Source organism: Pan paniscus, chromosome 18 (genome assembly GCF_029289425.2).
Source record: "Pan paniscus chromosome 18, NHGRI_mPanPan1-v2.0_pri, whole genome shotgun sequence".
NCBI classification, from domain to species: domain Eukaryota; kingdom Metazoa; phylum Chordata; class Mammalia; order Primates; family Hominidae; genus Pan; species Pan paniscus.
The window spans coordinates 78089223-78107990 of NC_073267.2; the positions used below are offsets into that span (position 1 = coordinate 78089223).

An 18768-nucleotide genomic window follows, 5' to 3' on the forward strand; every position below is an offset into this window, starting at 1 on the left:
GAGTTGAGAGGGACCAGGACATTCTGCCGGTGGGAAGAAGTCAGTGGAGTTTTCACCTTTGAATAGGAGCAGAGTCTAAGCAGGTGAAAACAAAAGGGGACTGTAATCCCAGCACTTTGGGAGGCCGAGGCAAGCGGATCACTTGAGGTCAGGAGTTCGAGACCAGCCTGGCCAACATGGTGAAACCCCGTTTCCACTAAAAATACAAAAATTAGCCAGGCATGGTGACGGGCGCCTGTAGTCCCAGCTACTAGGGAGGCTGAGGCAGGAGAATAGCTTGAACCTGGGAGGTGGAGGTTGCAGTGAACCGAGATCCTGCCACTGCACTCCAGCCTGGGTGACAGAGTGAGACTCCATCTCAAAAAAACAAACCCCAAAAAACAAAAGGGAGAGGGTAGAGCTGATTGATTTGGTGAATCAGGGGAGGTGGGAGGCAAGAAGATGGCGGTGCATGTTCATTAAAGCATTTTCTTTGTAACACCAGCTGTGGGCTGCTGGCAGTGGGTAGAGGAGAATAGAAGGAGTTTGGACTTGTTCTTTTTGGCCTTGTAACTCGTTCATTCATCATTCATTCATCTACTCATTCACCAGGTAGTCATTGAGCCCTATGATGTGTCAGGCACTTTTCTAGGCAGTTGGGATAACTTCAGTGAACAAAATTAGGACCCTGCTCTCAAGGAGCTTACATTCTAGAGAGGACAGACAGAAGAATTCAGTAAATAAATAAATTGTATGGTATCCTAGAAGGCAGTAGTATCTCAAGAGGGAAAAAAGCTAGAGAAAGGTAAGGGGGTCTGAGTGGGGAGGTGGGAGGTTTGTAGTCAGGGTGCAATTTAAAATGATGTGGTCAGGGTAAGCCTTATCCTTATTGAGATGGTGACACCTGAGCAGACTTGAAGGCGATGAGGGAGTAGATGTGTAGGGAAAGAGTGCTCTGGGCAGAGGGAACAGCCTAGCGGCAAGATGTGTGTCTGGTGTATTCAAGGAGCAGCAAAGAGGCCAGTGTAGCTTGAGCTGATGATTTGGGGCAGGGAACTAATACAACTTCCTAGATTTTTTAAAAGATTGCCATGAATGATGAATCCTAGGAGAAAAAGTTTGATATTATATTTGATAATAGTTCCTTTAGAGAGGTGTTGTGATGAGTGGGACCTTTCCCCTGAACATAGTTAACAAATTCCTGAACTGGCTCCACCTGAAGCGGGATGGGACTGGGAGCAGAGATGGAGGAGCCGGGATACCCATTTAGAATGTTTACGTAGATATAGCTGTGTATTTATAGGATTGTTAGTAGCAATGTCTATGTAAACATTATGCATCCTTATTTGCCTTTTTTTTTTTTTTTTTTTTTTTTGAGACAGAGTCTTGCTCTGTCGCCAGGCTAGAGTGCAGTGGCTTGATCTTGGCTCACCGCAACCTCTGACTCCCTGATTCAAGCGATTTTATTACAGGCATGTGTCACCATGCCCAGCTAATTTTTGTATTTTTGGTACAGACAGGGTTTCACCATGTTGACCAGGATGGTCTCGATCTCCTGACCTCATGATCTGCCTGTCTCAGCCTCCCAAAGTGCTGGGATTATAGGCGTGAGCCACTGTGTCTGGCCTGCCCTTTTTTTTTTTTTTTTCGAGGTAGAGTCTTGCTCTATCAGTGTGTAGTGTGCAATGTTGTCTCACTGCAACCTCTGCCTCCCAGGTTCAAGCAATTCTCCTGCCTCAGCCTCCCAAGTAGCTGGGATTACAGGTGTGCACCACCACGCCCGACTAATTTTTTGTATTTTTACTAGAGTTGGGGTTTCACTATGTTGGCCAGACTGGTCTTGAACTCCTGACCTCAAGTGATCCACCCACCTTGGCCTCCCAAAATGCTGGGATTACAGGTGTGAGCCACCACACTGGCTGGCCTCTTTTTCATAACATGTGTACTACATTTTTAGTTAGGAAACAAAAAAGGCATTTGCCATTCTTAAAGTTGAAGCCACCAGAGCAGTAAGAAATGAGAGAAGTTTTAAGCTAGGTGTGGTGGCACACACACCTATAGTCCCAGCCACTTGGAAGGCTGAGGTGAGAGGATCACTTAAGCTCAGGAGTTTGAGGCTACAGTGAGCTATGATTGCACTACTGCACTCCAGCCTGGGCAGCAGAGAGACATCCCATCTCAAAACAAACAAACAAAAAAACAGAAAAGAAATGAGGGAAGTTTTATAAGAAAAATGCTTCATATGGAGACCAGATCTCTTCATGTTAGAGAAGAGATTTCCTTGATAGAGAGGAAATGGGGAGGAGGGGTCAGGGCCTGGTCTCTGTTGACTCTGGATTACAGAAGCTCTGGTTAGATCATCAGGGTGAACAGACCCAGCAAAACCTGGCTTAGGTCACCCAAACTCAGACAAGATGCTTCTGGGGCCACCAGGGGAAACCAGACCACTTGCTGAATCAGGTCAGGATGTTTGTAGTCAAGGATGTCTGAGCTCCCTCTGTCCAGAGGTTCCCCTTCTCAGCTTCAGCCTGAGCTGACAGGAGGTGGTCTCTAAGTCTCAGCTTAGATTGCACCTTCCCGTGTAAGGTTAGGTACCGCTCCTGTGTGTGCCCATAGCACCTGTGAACACCTTTTTTTTTTTTTTTTTTTTTTTTTTGAGATGGAGTCTCATTCTGTTGCGCTAAAGTGCAGTGGCGTGATTTCGGCTCACTACAACCTCCGCCTCCCGGGTTCAAGCAATTCTCCCGCCTCAGCCTCCAGAGTAGCTGGGACTACAGGCACGTGCCACCATGCCCAGCTAATTTTTTGTATTTTTAGTAGAGATGGGGTTTCGTCATGTTATCCAGGATGGTTTCGATCTCCTGACCTCATGATCCGCCCACCTCGGCCTCCCAAAGTGCTGGGATTACAGGCATGAGCCACCGCGCCCGGCCCATGCACACCTATTATAATATTCTTACATGGAATGGAGTGGTGCATTTACCCAGCCTTCTCTGTACCAGGTTTTGTACTCTTTCAGAGTAAGGCCATTTGACCCCTCCCTTCAACCCCTTGCCCAGACTAAACACGAGGTAACATGATCATTCAGAATCACTTAAGCCCAAGCAGCAATTTTGTACTTTTTGCTACTAATATAGCACAAATTATATTTTCCAGTCACAATGAGCCTATTTTATTTTCTGATAAAATGATTACATGAAACAATGTGATTTGCACTGAACAGTTTTAAAAAAATTTGTCTTTAGGATGTTAGGATGTCAAAACCTGTTCCTCTAAGAACTGTTTCAAGCCAGGCGCAGTGGCTCATGCCTGTAATCCCAGCACTTTGGGAGGCCGAGGCAGGTGGATCACGAGGTCAGGATATCGAGACCATCCTGGCTAACACGGTGAAACCCCGTCTCTAATAAAAATATAAAAAAATTAGCCAGGCATGGTGGCCGGTGCCTGTAGTCCCAGCTACTCGGGAGGCTGAGGCAGAAGAATGGCGTGAACCTGGGAGGCGGAGCTTGCAGTGAGCAGAGATCACGCCACTGCGCTTCAACCTAGGTGACTGAGTGAGACTCCATCTCAAAAAATAACTGTTTCAAAAATAAGATTCTTTTCCTTACTTTTCCGTGTTGTATTACTTTTGTTAAAGTATATCTTATGGCCAGGTACAGTGGCTCACACCTGTAATCCCAGCACTTTGGGAGGCCGAGACAGGCGAATTGCATGAGCCCAGGAGTTCGAAACCAACCTGGGCCACATAGTGAAACCCTATCTCTACTAAAAATACAAAAATTAGCCAGGTGTGGCGGCACACGCCTGTAATCCCAGCTACTTGGGAGGCTGAGACATGAGAATCACTTGAGCCCGGGAGGTGGAGGTTGCAGTAAGCTGAGATTGCACCATTGCACTCCAGCCTGGGCGACACAGCAAGACTCTGACTCAAAACAAAGTATATTTTATTAAAGTATGTGAGCATATATAATATTAGAGACTTTTTACCTTTGATATAATCTTTTTCAGTTTTTATAAATTTTTATAAAATACACATAAGACAATCTTAAGTGTACAGTTCAGTGGTATTAAATACATTCATATGTAATGCAGCCATCACCACTACCCATCTTCAAAATTCTTCATCTTGTAAAACTGAAAACTACAATCCATTAAACAATAACTTTTCATTCTTTCTTCTTTCAGCCAGTGCAACTACCATTCTGCTTTCTATCTCTATGATTTTGACTACTCTATCTCATATAAGTGGAATCAAACAGTATGTTTTGTTTTGTTTTGTTTTTTATTAAGACGGATTCTTGCTCTGTCACCCAGGCTGGAGTGAGTGGCGCAATCTCGGCTCACTGCATCCTCAGCCTCCTGGGTTCAGGCGGTTCTGTCTCAGCCTCCTGAGAACTGGGACTACAGGCATGCGCCACCACGCCCAGCTAATTTTTGTGTTTTTAGTAGAGCCAGGGATTCATCATGTTGGCCAGGCTGGTCTCGAACTCCAGACCTCAAGTGATCTGCCCACCTCAGCCTCCCAAAGTGCTGGGATTAGAGGCGTGAGCCACCACGTCTGGCCAAAATCATACAGTATATCTTTTTGTGGCTGGCTTATTTCACTTATTATAATGTCTTCAAGATTCATCTAAGTCGTAGCATATATCAGAACTTTCTTTTAAAAGCTGAATACAGTGCTTTAAAATAAAAGCCTTTCTAAGGCTAAATACAATTCCATTTTGCTTATCCATTCATCCGTTGATAGACACTTGCATTGTTTACATGTTTAGCTATTGTGAATAATGCTGCTATGGCACTGAACATGAACATGAGGCATTGAACTATTGAACGTGGGGATACAGATATCTCTTTGAGACCCGACTTTCAATTCTTTTGGTTATATACCCAGAGAGAAATTGCGGGGTCATACGGTAATTTTTTTCCGGAACCACCATACTGTTTCCATAGCAGCTGTATCTTTTTACATTGTTAACAGTGCACAAAGGGTTCTAATTTATCCACATCCCCCCAACCCTTGTTATTTTCTGTTTTATCTTGATAGTAGCCATCCTAACCGGTGTGAGGTAATATCTCATTGTAGTTTTGATTTGCATTTCTCTAATAATTAGTGTTCTTGAACATCTTTGTATATCTTCTTTGGAGAAATGTTTATTCAAGTTCCTGGCACATTTTTGAATTGTTTTTTGTTGGATTTCTAGGAGTTCTCTATATATTCTGGGTATTAATTGCTTAATAATCTAGACTTTTTAATAGAAAAAAGTCATTTATGATCCCTCTTCCTTAGGACCTCTGTATTTGTTTTGGTGAATTTTCTTTTCTCCTTATGCATATTTTTCCCCTTAAACATTTTTAATTATAATGTATTTTAAATTTCATATAAATTTTATGAGGATTATTTTTGTTGTTATTTAAAATCAGTTTTAATGATTATATTATATTGCTTTGTATGAATGTACCAAAATTTATTTAGCCATTTCTCAGAGAACATTTAGGTTGTTTCTGAAATTTTTACTATTATACATAATGCTGGGATAAAATTCCACTTGGTTGTAATATATAAGTTTTTCAAAATACAGTTGATCTCTCTTTTTTTTTTTTTTTTTTTTCGAGACAGAGTTTTGCTCTTGTTGCCCAGGCTAGAGGGCAATCTCAGCTCACTGCAACCTCTGCCTCCTGGGTTCAAGCGATTCTCCTGCCTCAGTCTTCCAAGTAGCTGGGATTACAGGCGTGTACCACCATGTCTGGCTAGTTTTGATTTTTTAGTAGAGATGGAGTTTCACCATGTCGGTCAGGCTGGTCTCGAACTTCTGACCTCAAGTGATCCACCTGCCTCAGCCTCCCAAAGTGCTGGGATTACAGGTGTGAGCCACCGTGTCCGGCCCAGTTGATCATTTTTTAATATCTGTATTACTAAGGGAAATAGCCATCAGAGAGAAAGCACTCTCTTGGACGGGTTTTGGTGTCATGCTTATCCTTAATTTGTAGAAACATTCAGATTGCTTTTCACCTTTTTCTGTCTTTTGAAAGAATTTACCTATAAAACATTTAGACTCAGGATTTTTATAGACAAGATGTTTTGGCAACAATTTTCTCTATTTCCTCCTCAATTATAAAGGTTTCTGCTTTTTTGTGTAAACATTGGTAGTTTAGAATTTAAAAGTTTTTTGTTAAGATTTTTTGCATTTCTTAACACACTAGTGTGTATTTCACTGTTTTGTTTATCCTCCTATTTTTTTTTTTTTTTAATTGAGACGGAGTTTCGCTCTTATTGCCCAGGCTGGAGTGCAATGGCGCAATCTCGGCTCACCGCTACCTCCGCTTCCCAGGTTCAAGCAATTCTCCTGCCTCAGCCTCCTGAGTAGCTGGGATTACAGGCATGCACCTCCACACCCAGCTAATTTTGTATTTTTAGTAGAGATGGGGTTTCTCCATGTTGGTCAGGCTGGTCTCGAACTCCCGACCTCAGGTGATTCGCCCGCCTCGGCCTCCCAAAGTGCTGGGATTACAGGCATGAGCCACTGTGCCCAGCCTTATCCTCCTATCTTTAAGTTCATCTTTTAAAAATTTCTTCTTACTCGATTTATCAGAGGTTTTTCTATTTGGCTGGTGCTTAAGAGGAACCAGCCTTAGATTTGGCTGTTAATGCCATCATTTTTCTGTTTGCCTCTGGTTTTTATAATCCAAGAATTTAATTCACTAACCCATGTGTTTTTTTTTAATCCTCGAAACAACTCCTCATTTTCCTCCATTGAGAATTACCCAGATTCTGTATCCATTCACTCAGCAGACGTGTTTGGAATGCTTGCTCTGTGCCAGGCAGTGGTTCTTAACCAGGGTCATGCTTCAGAACCAGTCAGGAAGTGGTGCCTGCTTCCTCTGCGGTGGTGACAAGGCTTCAGTGAGGAAATGTGGTGAGAGTGCACGTAAATGACTGAGTTTAGTGCTTGCCTAGCAGCGAGTGTTCAAGAAATCTGAGCTGTTGCTCTTTGATAATGAACCACCTGAGGAGCTTTTAAAAGATGCTGGGCAAGACCCTCCATGCAAGGACAATTTAGAAAAGCTGCCCAGGTGATTCTGGACACTCTCCACTTGCAGTGTCAGAGATACTGAAATGAAAAGGAGTTTAAGAAATTTTTGGCCGGGCGCGGTGGCTCATGCCTGTGATCCCAGCACTTTGGGAGGCTGAGGCAGGTGGATCACGAGGTCAGGAGATCAAGACCATCCTGGCTAACATGGTGAAACCCCGTCTCTACTAAAAATACAAAAAAAATTAGCTGGGCGTGGTGGCGGGTGCCTGTACTCCCAGCTACTCGGGAGGCTGAGGCAGGAGAATGGCATGAACCTGGGAGGCGGAGCTTGCAGTGACCCAAGATCGTGCCACTGCACTCCAGCCTGGGCGACTGAGCAAGACTCCATCTCAAAAAAAAAAAAAAAAAAAAAATTCTTGAGGGAGAAAAATGTAACTAGATGGCTACGGTTCTGAAATGGAGATGGGGACCAAATGCTGAAGGGGGATGGGGAGCACGGAGGATGTGGGGAAGCTTCAGGAGGGAATGGAACAGTGAACTGGTTCTACAAGGATGAATAGGAATTTTTCCTGTGGAACTGAGGGAAGAAAGTACATTATGGTCAGAATAGGATGTATAAAGGCAAAGAAACACAAAAGAAAATGTTGTTACTAGGCCAAAGAGTCCATGTGGCAGAAGCTTTGGGTATATGACAGGAGGCAGCGTTTGAGAGAAAGATGGCCTGAGGTGGAGACCTAGAACAATGTAGAACGGTGGTGTGCCAAAGAAATACACATTCCATGTGTAATTTTAAGTTTTCTAGTGGCTACAATATAAAAAGAAACAGGTGAAATTAATTTTAGTAATACATATTATTTAAAACAATATATCCAGAATATTATCATCTCTACATGTGATAAATATTTTAAAATTACTAATGAGGCATTTTACATTCTTTCCTTGATAGTAAATCTTTGAAATTCAGTGTGTATTTTATTTTATTTTATTTATTTGAAACAGAGTCTCACTCTGTTGCCCAGGCTGGAGTGTAGTGGCGCAATCTTGGCTCACTGTAACCTCCGCCTCCTGGGTTCAAGCCATTCTCCTGCCTCAGCCTCCTGGGATTACAGGCATGTGCCACCACACCTAGGTAATTTTTGTATTTTTGTAGAGACTAGGTTTCTCCATGTTGGCCAGGCTGGTCTCAAACTCCTGACCTCAGGTGATCCACCCACCTCAGCCTCCCAAAGTGCTGGGATTATAGGTGTGAGCCACTGCGCCTGGCCCAGTGTGTATTTTGCTTAATCACACATGCCCATTTGGACTAGCTACATTGCAAGTGTGACTTTTAAGTTTGTTTGCTCTTTTTCTTTTCCTCCTAGCATTTAAAACCAGTTTGTAATTGGGTGAACATCTAAATCCTTAATTTAAAAACATAATGAATAGCCACATGTGGCCAGTGGCTGCCATATTAGACTGTGTGGCTGTAGATTGCCATTCCCTGGATTAATGCTGTCATTGGCAAGGGAGGATTTCAGCTGGATTTGAAGGATGAAGGCAAGGGACTGAATTCAGGAGACATTTCTGAGGCTTTTGGTGACTGCAAGGCATAAAGGAAAAATGAAGAGTCAAGGAGGAGGTCCAGGTTTCCAGTCTTCAATACTGCAGATGGTGATGCAGTAGGAATCTGTGTGTGTGCAAAGGTTGACAGTGATGTTCTTCTCTCTGTACACCATTGTTAGTTACACGGTCAACTATCGGCTTGTTAAACTATGATCAATCTGGTATCAGAGGCCACTGAGTGCTTAAGTGGAGACACCACACTGTATTGCCGTAAATGTGATGTTTTCTAATTGGGCAAACTGTATTTGTACATGTCCTTTCTGGAAGTGCCCTTTCACCCCATCTGCTCATAAAACTCTTTATTTCTGTAGTTCAGGGAACTCATGTTATTGATGAGGTAATTGGATCTCCAGGAGGTGTGAGATCTACTCAAGGATGTTATGCATTTATTCATTATGGAGCTTTTTAGGAGCCCATGAAGTTGAGTCTTCTCAACTTAGTATATGCTGTTCCTAGTTCCTTGCTTTGGGCTCAACCATTTGGCCAAGATCCTTGTATGTCAGCATAAGGAAAGGGAACATGTGATACTTCCTCTTTTTTTTTTTTTTTTTTTTTGAGACGGAATCTTGCTCTGTTGCCCAGGCTGGAGTGCAGTAGCACAGTCTTGGCTTACTGCAAACTTCGTCTCCTGGGTTCAAGCAATTCTCCCTTCCTCAGCCTCCCAAGTAGCTGGGATTACAGGTGCCCGCCACCACGCCCAGCTAATTGTATTTTTAGTAGAGACAGGGTTTTGCCACGTTGGCCAGGCTGGTCTCGAACTCCTGATCTCAGGTGATCCACCCGCCTTGGCCTCCCAAAGTGGTAGCATTACAGGCATGAGCCACTGCACCTGTCTGGAACATGTGATACTTCTTAATAACTTTGTTCGTTGCTTTTTGGTTTTTGTTTTTGTTTTTTTATTTAGGCGGAGTCTGGCTCTGTCACCCAGGCTGGAGTGCAGTGGCGTGATCTTGGCTCACTGCAAGCTCCGCCTCCCAGGTTCACACCATTCTCCTGCCTCAGCCTCCTGAGTATCTGGGACTACAGGCGCCTGCCACCGTGCCCGGCTAATTTTTTTAAAATTTTTATTAGAGAGGGAGTTTCACCATGTTAGCCAGGATGGTCTCGATCTCCTGATCTCGTGATCCACCCGCCTTGGCCTCCCAAAGTGCTGGGATTACAGGCATGAGCCACTGCGTCTGGCTGCTTTGTTAGTTTTTAAAAGGGGTTGATGATGAAGTCCTGTTACATCTGGAAGAAGGATGAGCAGCTATCTGCAAGGTGTTACTGGATCATTTATTAGGGTTCAAGGTGTGACCTGTAGCATGAGATGCCCTGAAGTTGATCTGACTCAGAGTGACTAACTTCCACCAAGAGTGCATTTTACCTATTTACTCTGGCAAACTTTTGATTGTCTGTTATGTACCAAACTGGTTCTGGCCTCTGGAAATTTGAAGGTGCCTGAGCCAAGGTCTTGACCTTCTAGGAGCACAGTTTGGTAGGAGTGACCACTGGGTAACAGACACCTGAATGTAGTAGTGTCTTATGAGCTGTGCTAGAGAGAGGCCCAGGGAGGAGAGCTGCTGGGATGGGAGGGGGACACAGCCCAGACCTGGGGTACGAATGGGGCCCCAGAGGAGAGAACTTGACCAAGTCTTGGTGAAGAGTGAAGAGTGAGCCTTAGCCAAGCTGAGGAAGAAAGCCTGAGCGCTTGAAGTAACGCTTGCCGAGGTGAAAGAACGTTCTGGTTTCAAGGAGCTGTAACTCTTCTGCATGGCCAAATGTTAGTGTCTGAGGGGAGGAGAAGCCAGAGTTGGGGCTGTGGAGGTCCCCAGGGGACTAGGCCATGAAGGGCTCTGAAACTCACACTGAGGAATCTAAGTTTTAATCTCAAGACAAATATTTATTAAATATTTGTGGATGAGGCATGGTGGCTAATACCTGTCATCCCAGCACTTTGAGAGGCTGACACAGGAGAACTGCTTGAGCCCATAAGTTCATAGACCAGCCTGGGCAACATAGAGAAACCCTATCTCTACAAAAATAAAAAAAATAGGTATGGTGGCACACACCTGTGGTCCCAGCTGCTTAGGAGGTTGAAATGGGAAAATTGCCTAGGCCCAGCAGGTCAAGGCTGCAGTGATCTATGATTGCACCACTGCACTCCAGCCCGGGCAACAGAGCAAGACCTTGTCTCAAAAGAAAAATGTATTAAATATTTGTGGAGCACCTACTACATGTCAGGTCTGTTCTAGACAATGGAGATTCAACAGTAAAGAAAATAAATAGTATTCTTGCTCTCGGGGTTTACATTCTGCTTTGGGATATAGACTGTAAACATGCTATGTCAGGTGGCAAAGGCTGTGAAAAAGACAGTGAGAATGTAGAATGGGGTGCTATTTTGTGTAGGATGGTGAGGGAAGGTTGCTCTGATAAGGTGACATTTGAACAAAGAGCTGAAGCCAGTGAGTGGGGAGCCACGGGCGTACATGCAGGAAGAGGCTTTCAAGTCAAGGGAAAAGGCAGAACACAGGCACCAGGGAGGAAGTAGGTTTAGTGTCTTCCAGGAATCAGAAGGAGGGTGGGGTGGGTGCAGGTGAGAGCTGCAGGCAGGGGAGGAGGCTTGAGGTGAAGTCAGGGAGCTAGCTGGCACCCAGATTGTGAAGTGCCTATAGGCGGCCATAAAGACTTTGACTTTACTTGAAATGAATCAGGGTGCCATTGGAGGCCTTGAAACAGAGGTGACTTGACCTGGCAGATTTTTGTTTTGTTTTGTTTTTCTTTGAGACAGGGTCTTGCACTGTCACCCGGGCTAGAATGAAGTGGTGTCATCGTGGCTCACTGTAGCCTCGAACTCCCAGGCTCAAGCAGTCCTCCTGCCTCAGCCCTCCAAGTAGCTAGGACCATAGATGCAAGCCACCATGCCCAGCTAATTTAAAAAAATTTGTTTGTGTTAGAGATGGGGTCTCACTGTGTTGCCCAGGCTGGTCTGGAACTCCTGGCCTGTAGTGATCTTCCCACCTCAGCCTCCCAAAGTGCTAGGATCACAGGTGTGAGCCACCATGCCCAGCAGTCTGGCAGATTTTAACAAGATCTCTCTGGTTGTAATGTGGAAAATGGACTTGGGTGGTGGGGCAAGAGTGAGAGGAGAGATGAACTAGGAGGTTGTAGCAGTAGTTCAGGTAAGAGATGGTGACACGAACTAGGGTGAGGGTGACAGAAATAGGGAAAAGTGGGAGACAGTGAAGGGTTTATGGGTTGTGTTTTGTTTTTTTCTTTTCTTTTTTTTGAGATGGAGTCTCGCTCTGTTGCCCAGGCTGGAGTGCAGTGGCGGTGTCTCGGCTCATTGCAGTTTCCACCTCCCGGGTTCAAGTGATTCTCCTGCCTCATCCTCCCGAGTAGCTGGGATTACAGGCGCCCGTCACCACGCCTGGCTAATTTTTGTATTTTTAGTAGAGACGGTTTCATTCTGCTTTCCCAAAGAGTTTGCCACGTTGGCCATGCTGGTCTTGAACTCCTGACCTCAGGTGATCCACCCGCCTCAGCCCCCTAAAGTGCTGGGATTACAGGCATGAGCCACTCAGCCTGGCTGCAGTGAAGTGTTTGTGAACATGATCAAATTTGTGTTTTGAAGTAACTCTGATAGTGCCCAGGGGAAAAAAAGGCGATTGGGATCAAGAGTTAAAGAACAGAGGCCAGTGGTTGCCCTTTCAAGGCAAGAAATTATGAGTGGCTTGGAGCAGACGTTTGCTTGCTGGTTAGCACATTCTTCACCTTGAGTGCAGACTCTTTGGGAAAGCAGAATGAAACCAGGAGGCCGGCCAGGCTCAGAGGCTCACACTTGTAATCTCAGCACTTTAGGAGGCCGAGGTGGGAGGATCACTTGAGCCCAGGAGTTTGAGACCAGCCTGGGCAACATAGTGAGACCCCATCTCTATTAAACAAAATAAAACAAAATAAACCAGGAGGCCATATGTTAAATACGAGGAACCAGTTAAGCAAAGGAGTCCTGGTTGGGCAATGACTATTACTAAACCGAAGAGACAATATGTCTAGAGGGTAGAGTAGGCAGTGGGGAGAAGGTTTTACTTCTCACCACTTATCTCAAAATGGCTGGTCCAACCCCTTTATCCTTGCTGGCCATGCCTCTCCCAAGACCAGCCTCCCTTCTCAAGCTTCCCAATCCCTGGATTGGATTCCCACATTTTCTTCTTCCATGCAGATGGCACTTACCTCTTAGGACCTGGTACAGAGCCTACCTTGAAGTGTTCTCTCCCTCTCCCAGTCTTTCGTGCTTTGAGCGCCTGCAGCACCTCAACTTACTGTGTATTGTCTCATATTGTGCTCTAATAAATAACGCTTTTAAAATAAACTGAACCATATTCAAGGACTGCAGTGTTTTTCTTTTGCATTTTTAGTCTGCCACAGTGTATATAGTAAATCCAGGCACCTTGTAAATATCTAGTCTGTCAGATCTCTAACCTTGATCAGAAAAATGGCCCCAGTTTCATCCCTCCCCTGTTCCTGCAGGGACACAGCCAAGTGTTGAACAGAAATATGGGGCAGAGGAGCCAGTATGGTGTGTGGATGTGGTCATGCACCTCACTCAGTAGAAGGGGCCACTCCTGCCTTCTTTAATATTCAGATGTCATCCATCTCCTTAAGGCTCAACTCATTCAGGAAACAGAGGTATAGTGTGAGTCAGGTACTTGCTGGACAATGGTGTTGTAGAATTTCAAAAACAATCAAAAGTATTATCCCTGCCCTCATAATGTGTACCATTTAACTAGGAAAACAAGCATTAAATAGATGAGTAGGTTTGTTTGAATAATGGTAGGTGTGCAGAGTGGTTTAAAGCACATGATAGGGAGGTTGACTCTCCAGTGGGGGACCAGAAGACTTCACTGGAGATCTGCTAACCGGCACCTGAAGTATGAAATGGAATTAGCTAAAGGAAATGGGAGAACAGAATGATACTCTTGAGGAATTTGAGTGAATCGGTTCAGCTATACCTAAGCAAACAAGAGAAGGGTACAGAATAAGCTGAAGCCTCTGTGAAACCTTCCCTCACTGCTCCAGCTAACTCAGCTCTGCTTTCGATGTCTTTTTGCACTAATTGTCTTTGCCATACTTTATTATATACTTTCTGAGACAGAAGTCTAACCAGGAATTAGCTAGATATGGTGGCATATGCCTGTAGTCCCAGCTACTCTGGAGGCTAAGGTGGGAGGATTACTTGAGCTCAGGTAGTTGAGGCTGCAGTGAGTCATGATTGAGCCACTGGACTCCAAGCTGGGTGAGAGAGTGAGACCCTGTCTCCAAAAAAAAAAAAAAAAAAAAAGCCTAACCAAAAGTACATAGCTCAAGGAGGCCATGGTCACAGGTGACTCATGGTTTAACAAGGCCAAGTGATTCTAGACAATCAGCTCTCTAGCATCAGAGCTGACAATTGGGAGACATGGGGCACCTCAGCCAGCCAGCCATGTGTCCATGGGATGGTAGAGGAAAAAGTGATTAGGGTATGATGCAGTGAAAGACCTTTGACCTAGCCGTTGTAATTTTAGCTAGCGAGCCAGGAGAAATCCTAGCATGTTTGCCCAAAGAATATTTATTACAGTAATGTTTACAATAGCAGAATACTGGAAATAATCACAGTACCTGCTGACAGGGACTGGTTCATTGATTCATTCAGCAAGTATTTTTTAAGTGCCCACTAGGTGCCGGGCGTTGTTCTGGGCACCAGGCATGTAACTGATCAAGATAAAGTCCCTGTTCCCATGGAACTTACAGTGGAGAGACAGACAATAGGGTAACAAGCTAATATCTCCGATCATTGCTAGAAACACAAGTGTCCTTTTTATCGGAATCTGTTCTTGAGTTCAGGTGAAAAGAACTGGGCAGTGAGAGATAGCTGGACTAGCAGGAAAATTAAACACAAAATGCGATGGATAGTGGAGGTGCTAAGACAGCCTTCCCGAGGAGGCCATGCTTGAGATGATGCCTGAATAACTGGTTAACTAGTTGTCAACCATGTGGACATGCAGGAGGCTAGGGAATAACAAAAGGGCTGGGAACAAGTTTGATGTAGTCAAGGAACATCAAGATCAGCATGCGACAGCCTGGTGAGCCATGAGGGAATTGCATTTTACTCTCTTTTTGAGACGGTCTCACTCCGTCATCCAGGCTGGAGTACAGTGGCATGATCATGGCTCACTGCAACCTCCGCCTCCTGTACTCAAGTGATCCTTCCAGCTCAGCCTCCTGAGTAGCTGGGACTGTAGGCACACACCACCATGCCAGGCTAATTTTTTGATCTTTTGTAGAGATGGGGTTTTGCTCTGTTGCCTAGGATGGTCTCAAACTCTTGGGCTCCTGTAACAAAGGAAGTGAACAGGCTCAAGCGATCTGCCGGCCTTGACCTCTCAAAGTGTTAGGATTACAGGTGTGAACCACCCGTGTGCCCTGTCGCATTTTATTCTTAATACGGCGAGGTGTTGTTGGTTTTAATCAGTGGGTACCTGTGATACAGGTGTACTGTGGAATACTATGAAGCAGTTCAATAAGGTGCAATTATTCCACTATGTAAAGATCTCTAGGATACATAGCTAAATCAAAAAGTAAGTTGTAGAACAATATGTACGGTATTTCATAAAACAAGATTCTGTGTTGGGGTGTGAGTATGGTTAATTGGGTGGGTGGGGTGTTAATAAACATGAACAAGGGACTTTGTGTATACACCAAACTATTAAGAGTGGTTATTTCTGAAAGTAAAGTGGGATTGGTTATGGTGGTGAAAGAAGGTCGTCACTTTTTACTACCCACTGTATTTGGATTTTGTAACAAAGAAAGTGAATAGGCAGCAATGACTTGGTGATTGTATAAAAAGGCTTGGCTTTGAAAGAAACCAAGAAGATAGCTAGGTAGCAATACAGGTCAGCAGGACAAATTGCCCCTCATAACTTTGCTGCCTGACATACTAGATCCTTTACAAAATTATGTAAACAATGAGTTTATGTAACCCAACATTGCCTCCTCAATCTAACAAATGTGTGATCACCACTTCTGATAGCTCCTACAGTATGTTCCCAGCATTGCCTTAGAACATTTGTGGGGTTGATCCCCAGTTGAACAAGAATGTGATTTTACAGGAATCAGTGACATTCAAAGATGTGTCTGTGGACTTCACCCAGGAAGAATGGTACCATGTCGACCCTGCTCAGAGGAGCTTATACAGGGATGTGATGCTGGAGAACTATAGCCACCTGGTTTCTCTTGGTAAGGACCACTTATCTGAGTGTCTTTCCTGCTGATGGGTCTTTCCTTCCTTGGTTGCTATAGTGGTGGTGCCCAGAGCTTAGGTAACTGTGACCAGGGTGCTCAGGGGTCAGAGCTTGTTAATCTCATTGGGACCCAGTTTTATGGGGTTTTGAGCCTGCTCTTTAGGTAAAAGGTCTTTATTTTGCAAAACTGGAAATAGGCAATTTGATTGCATGACTCCTTAAGTTGCACCTTTTTTTTCCTTCAGAGTTCCTGAGGATCAAGGACTAGTACTGACTTGTGCTTAGGAGGGTTCTTTGTCCACTTGCACAAACAACCAAATCTTGTGTATTTACCCATGAGCAGGATATCAAGTTTCCAAGCCAGAGGTGATCTTCAAATTGGAGCAAGGAGAAGAGCCATGGATATCAGAGGGAGAAATCCAACGACCTTTCTATCCAGGTAAATGAGTGAGAGTCAGGCATTAGGAATGAATGCAGTTAATGGCACAACTTAGGGAGGGGGAGATACCCTCCAGCAGCTGGCTTGCGATCTCCTAGATCTGCATAGGAGGCTGAAGCCATCGCCTGGCCGACACCTTGTAGGTCTCTCTTCAAAAGGGTGCTCCTGCTCTTGCTGGATTATTTTTCCTCTGGTGGCCTCTGATTCCCTTTATTAATTAGAGATCCCTTCTCTTACTCATTCAGAATTGAACTCCCATATTTCTTCCCTGAATTGAACTCCCGTATCTCTTTGTTGTGTTGAACTCCCCCATCTTTTCCTTGTTTAGTCTTGCTGCTTTCACTGTCAGATGCCCCAGACTTGTAGGAAACACCCACAGCCTTCCTTGATTCTCTCTCCCTTGATAACCTGCCTTCAGACTACGTGCCTTGCCACCATCTTCCTTCCATCTCATGTTCATGCTGCTTTGACTCATTACCTCCCTCCACAGTTCTGTAGTATCCTCATCTCCCAGTTCCTCGCTTGTTAAATGCTGCTTAGCTTTAGGTCTTTAGCTTTTCTTGCTTTTCTCCCTAAGTGACCCTGCCTTAAGGAACCTGCCTTCTAGCCTCCTTTCTTGATTACCTCCTTAACAGAGTACCTGCCTCCTGGTAGTTGCAGCTCTTTATTCTATGCCGTAGACTCAGAAGTCTTCCTTATTTGTACCATGGTTACTTTTATCCTTCTCAGAAGTCACATAGTTCATATTAAATACATAAAATCTAAATCCATCACCTTTCATCCCCCACCAGTATGTTTTGCTACCTTGCCTATTTCTCATTTCTACCCTTGCCTATTAGAATCCAAAGGATTTTTAATTGCTCAGGCGGGATACCCTAATTAGTTTAGTCTTTTATTTCAACCCAGGTTGTTTTCTTCCTATGAGAAGTAGCTTAGATTTTCTTGCCTTTTAACTTCTACTGGTGGCACTGTAAACCAGGGCCCAGATTTTTAAATTATTTATTTATTTATTTTATTTAGACAGGATCTCACTCTGTCACCCACGCTGGAGTGCAGTGGTGTGATCTCGGCTCACTGCAGTCTCTGCCTCCCGGGCTCAAGCAATCCTCCCACCTCAGCCTCCCAAGTAGCTAGGACTATAGATATGTGCCACCACACCCGGCTAATTTTTTGTATTTTTGGTGAGGAAGAAACGAGGTTTCACCATGTTGCCCAGGTGGTCTTGAACTCCTGAGCTCAAGCAATCCACCCACCTTGGCCTCCCAAAGTTCTGGGATTACAAGCATGAGCGACCACACTAGCCTAATTTTTTTATTTTGAGACGGGGTCTTGCTCTGTCACCCAGGGTGGAGTGCAGTGTCTCTATCACAGCTCCCTGCAGCCTTGACCTCCTGGGCTCAAGCAATCCTCTTCCCTTTGCTTCCCAAAGTGTTGGGATTACAGGTGTGAGCCACTGCTGAGGTCCCAGATTTAGATTGCTATAATTTCCAGTTGGAATAGCTCACTCTGTTTTTTCTTTTTATAAATCAAATGGATTTTTAAAATTATAGCTTTATTGAGGTATAATTCACATACCATGAGATTCACCCCTTTAGAGCATAGAGGTCAGTGGTTTTTTCATATATTCAGATAGTTGTACAAACAGCAACACTATCTAATTTCAGAACATTTTCCTCACACCAGCAAGAAACGTCATACCCATTAACAGTTACTCCCCATTCCCCACTCCTCTCAGTACCTACCTGGTAACCATTAATCTAATTTCTATTTCTATGGATTTGTATATCCTGGATAGTTTGTATAAATGGAATCATATAATATGGCACTGGCTTCTTTCACTTAGCATGATGTTTTCAAGGTTCAATCATGTTCTAGCATGTATCAGTACATCATTCTTTTTTACCATTGAGTAATATTCCATTGTATGGATATATCACATTTTGTTATTCATCAGTTGCTGAACCACACTGGATTGATTTTATTTATTTATTTATTTTGAGACAGAATCTCACTCTGTCACCCAGGTTGGAATGCAGTGGCTGTGATCTGAGGTCACTGTAACCTCCACCTCCTGGGCTCAAGCAGTTCTCATGCCTCAGCCTCCCAAGTAGCTGGGACTACAGGCACGCACCAACTCGCCTGGCTAGTTTTTGTATTTTTAGTAGAGATGGGGTTTCTACTAAACTGCTATTGGCCAGCCTGGTCTCAAACTCTTAGCCTAATATGTTCATCCCACCTCAGCCTCCCAAAGTGCTGGGATTACAAGCCTGAGCCACCATGCCCAGCCACTGGATTTTAATGCTTTATCTTCTTTTTTTTTCGAGATGGAATCTCACTCTGTCACCCAGGCTGGAGTACAATGGCATGATGCAGTGGCATGATCTCGTCTCACTGCAACCTCCACCTCCCGGGTTCAAGCAATGCTCCTGCCTCAGCCATCTGAGTAGCTGGGACTACA

General features: G+C 44.4%; 1 protein-coding gene across 17 annotated transcripts in view; it reads left to right on the plus strand.

Moving 5' to 3' along the window:
* ZFP90 (ZFP90 zinc finger protein) overlaps positions 1-18768 on the plus strand; it is a 70611-nt gene that overhangs the window by 12439 nt on the left and 39404 nt on the right. For all 17 annotated transcript variants that reach the window (XR_010110277.1, XR_010110276.1, XM_034940540.4 and 14 more), the window contains 2 exons: positions 15740-15866; positions 16215-16310. Coding sequence is in view for 15 of the 17 variants with exons in the window: in XM_034940540.4 (XP_034796431.1) it covers positions 15740-15866; positions 16215-16310 (223 nt within the window). In the remaining 2 variants the exon portion in view is untranslated. The remainder of the gene's footprint in view (positions 1-15739; positions 15867-16214; positions 16311-18768) is intronic.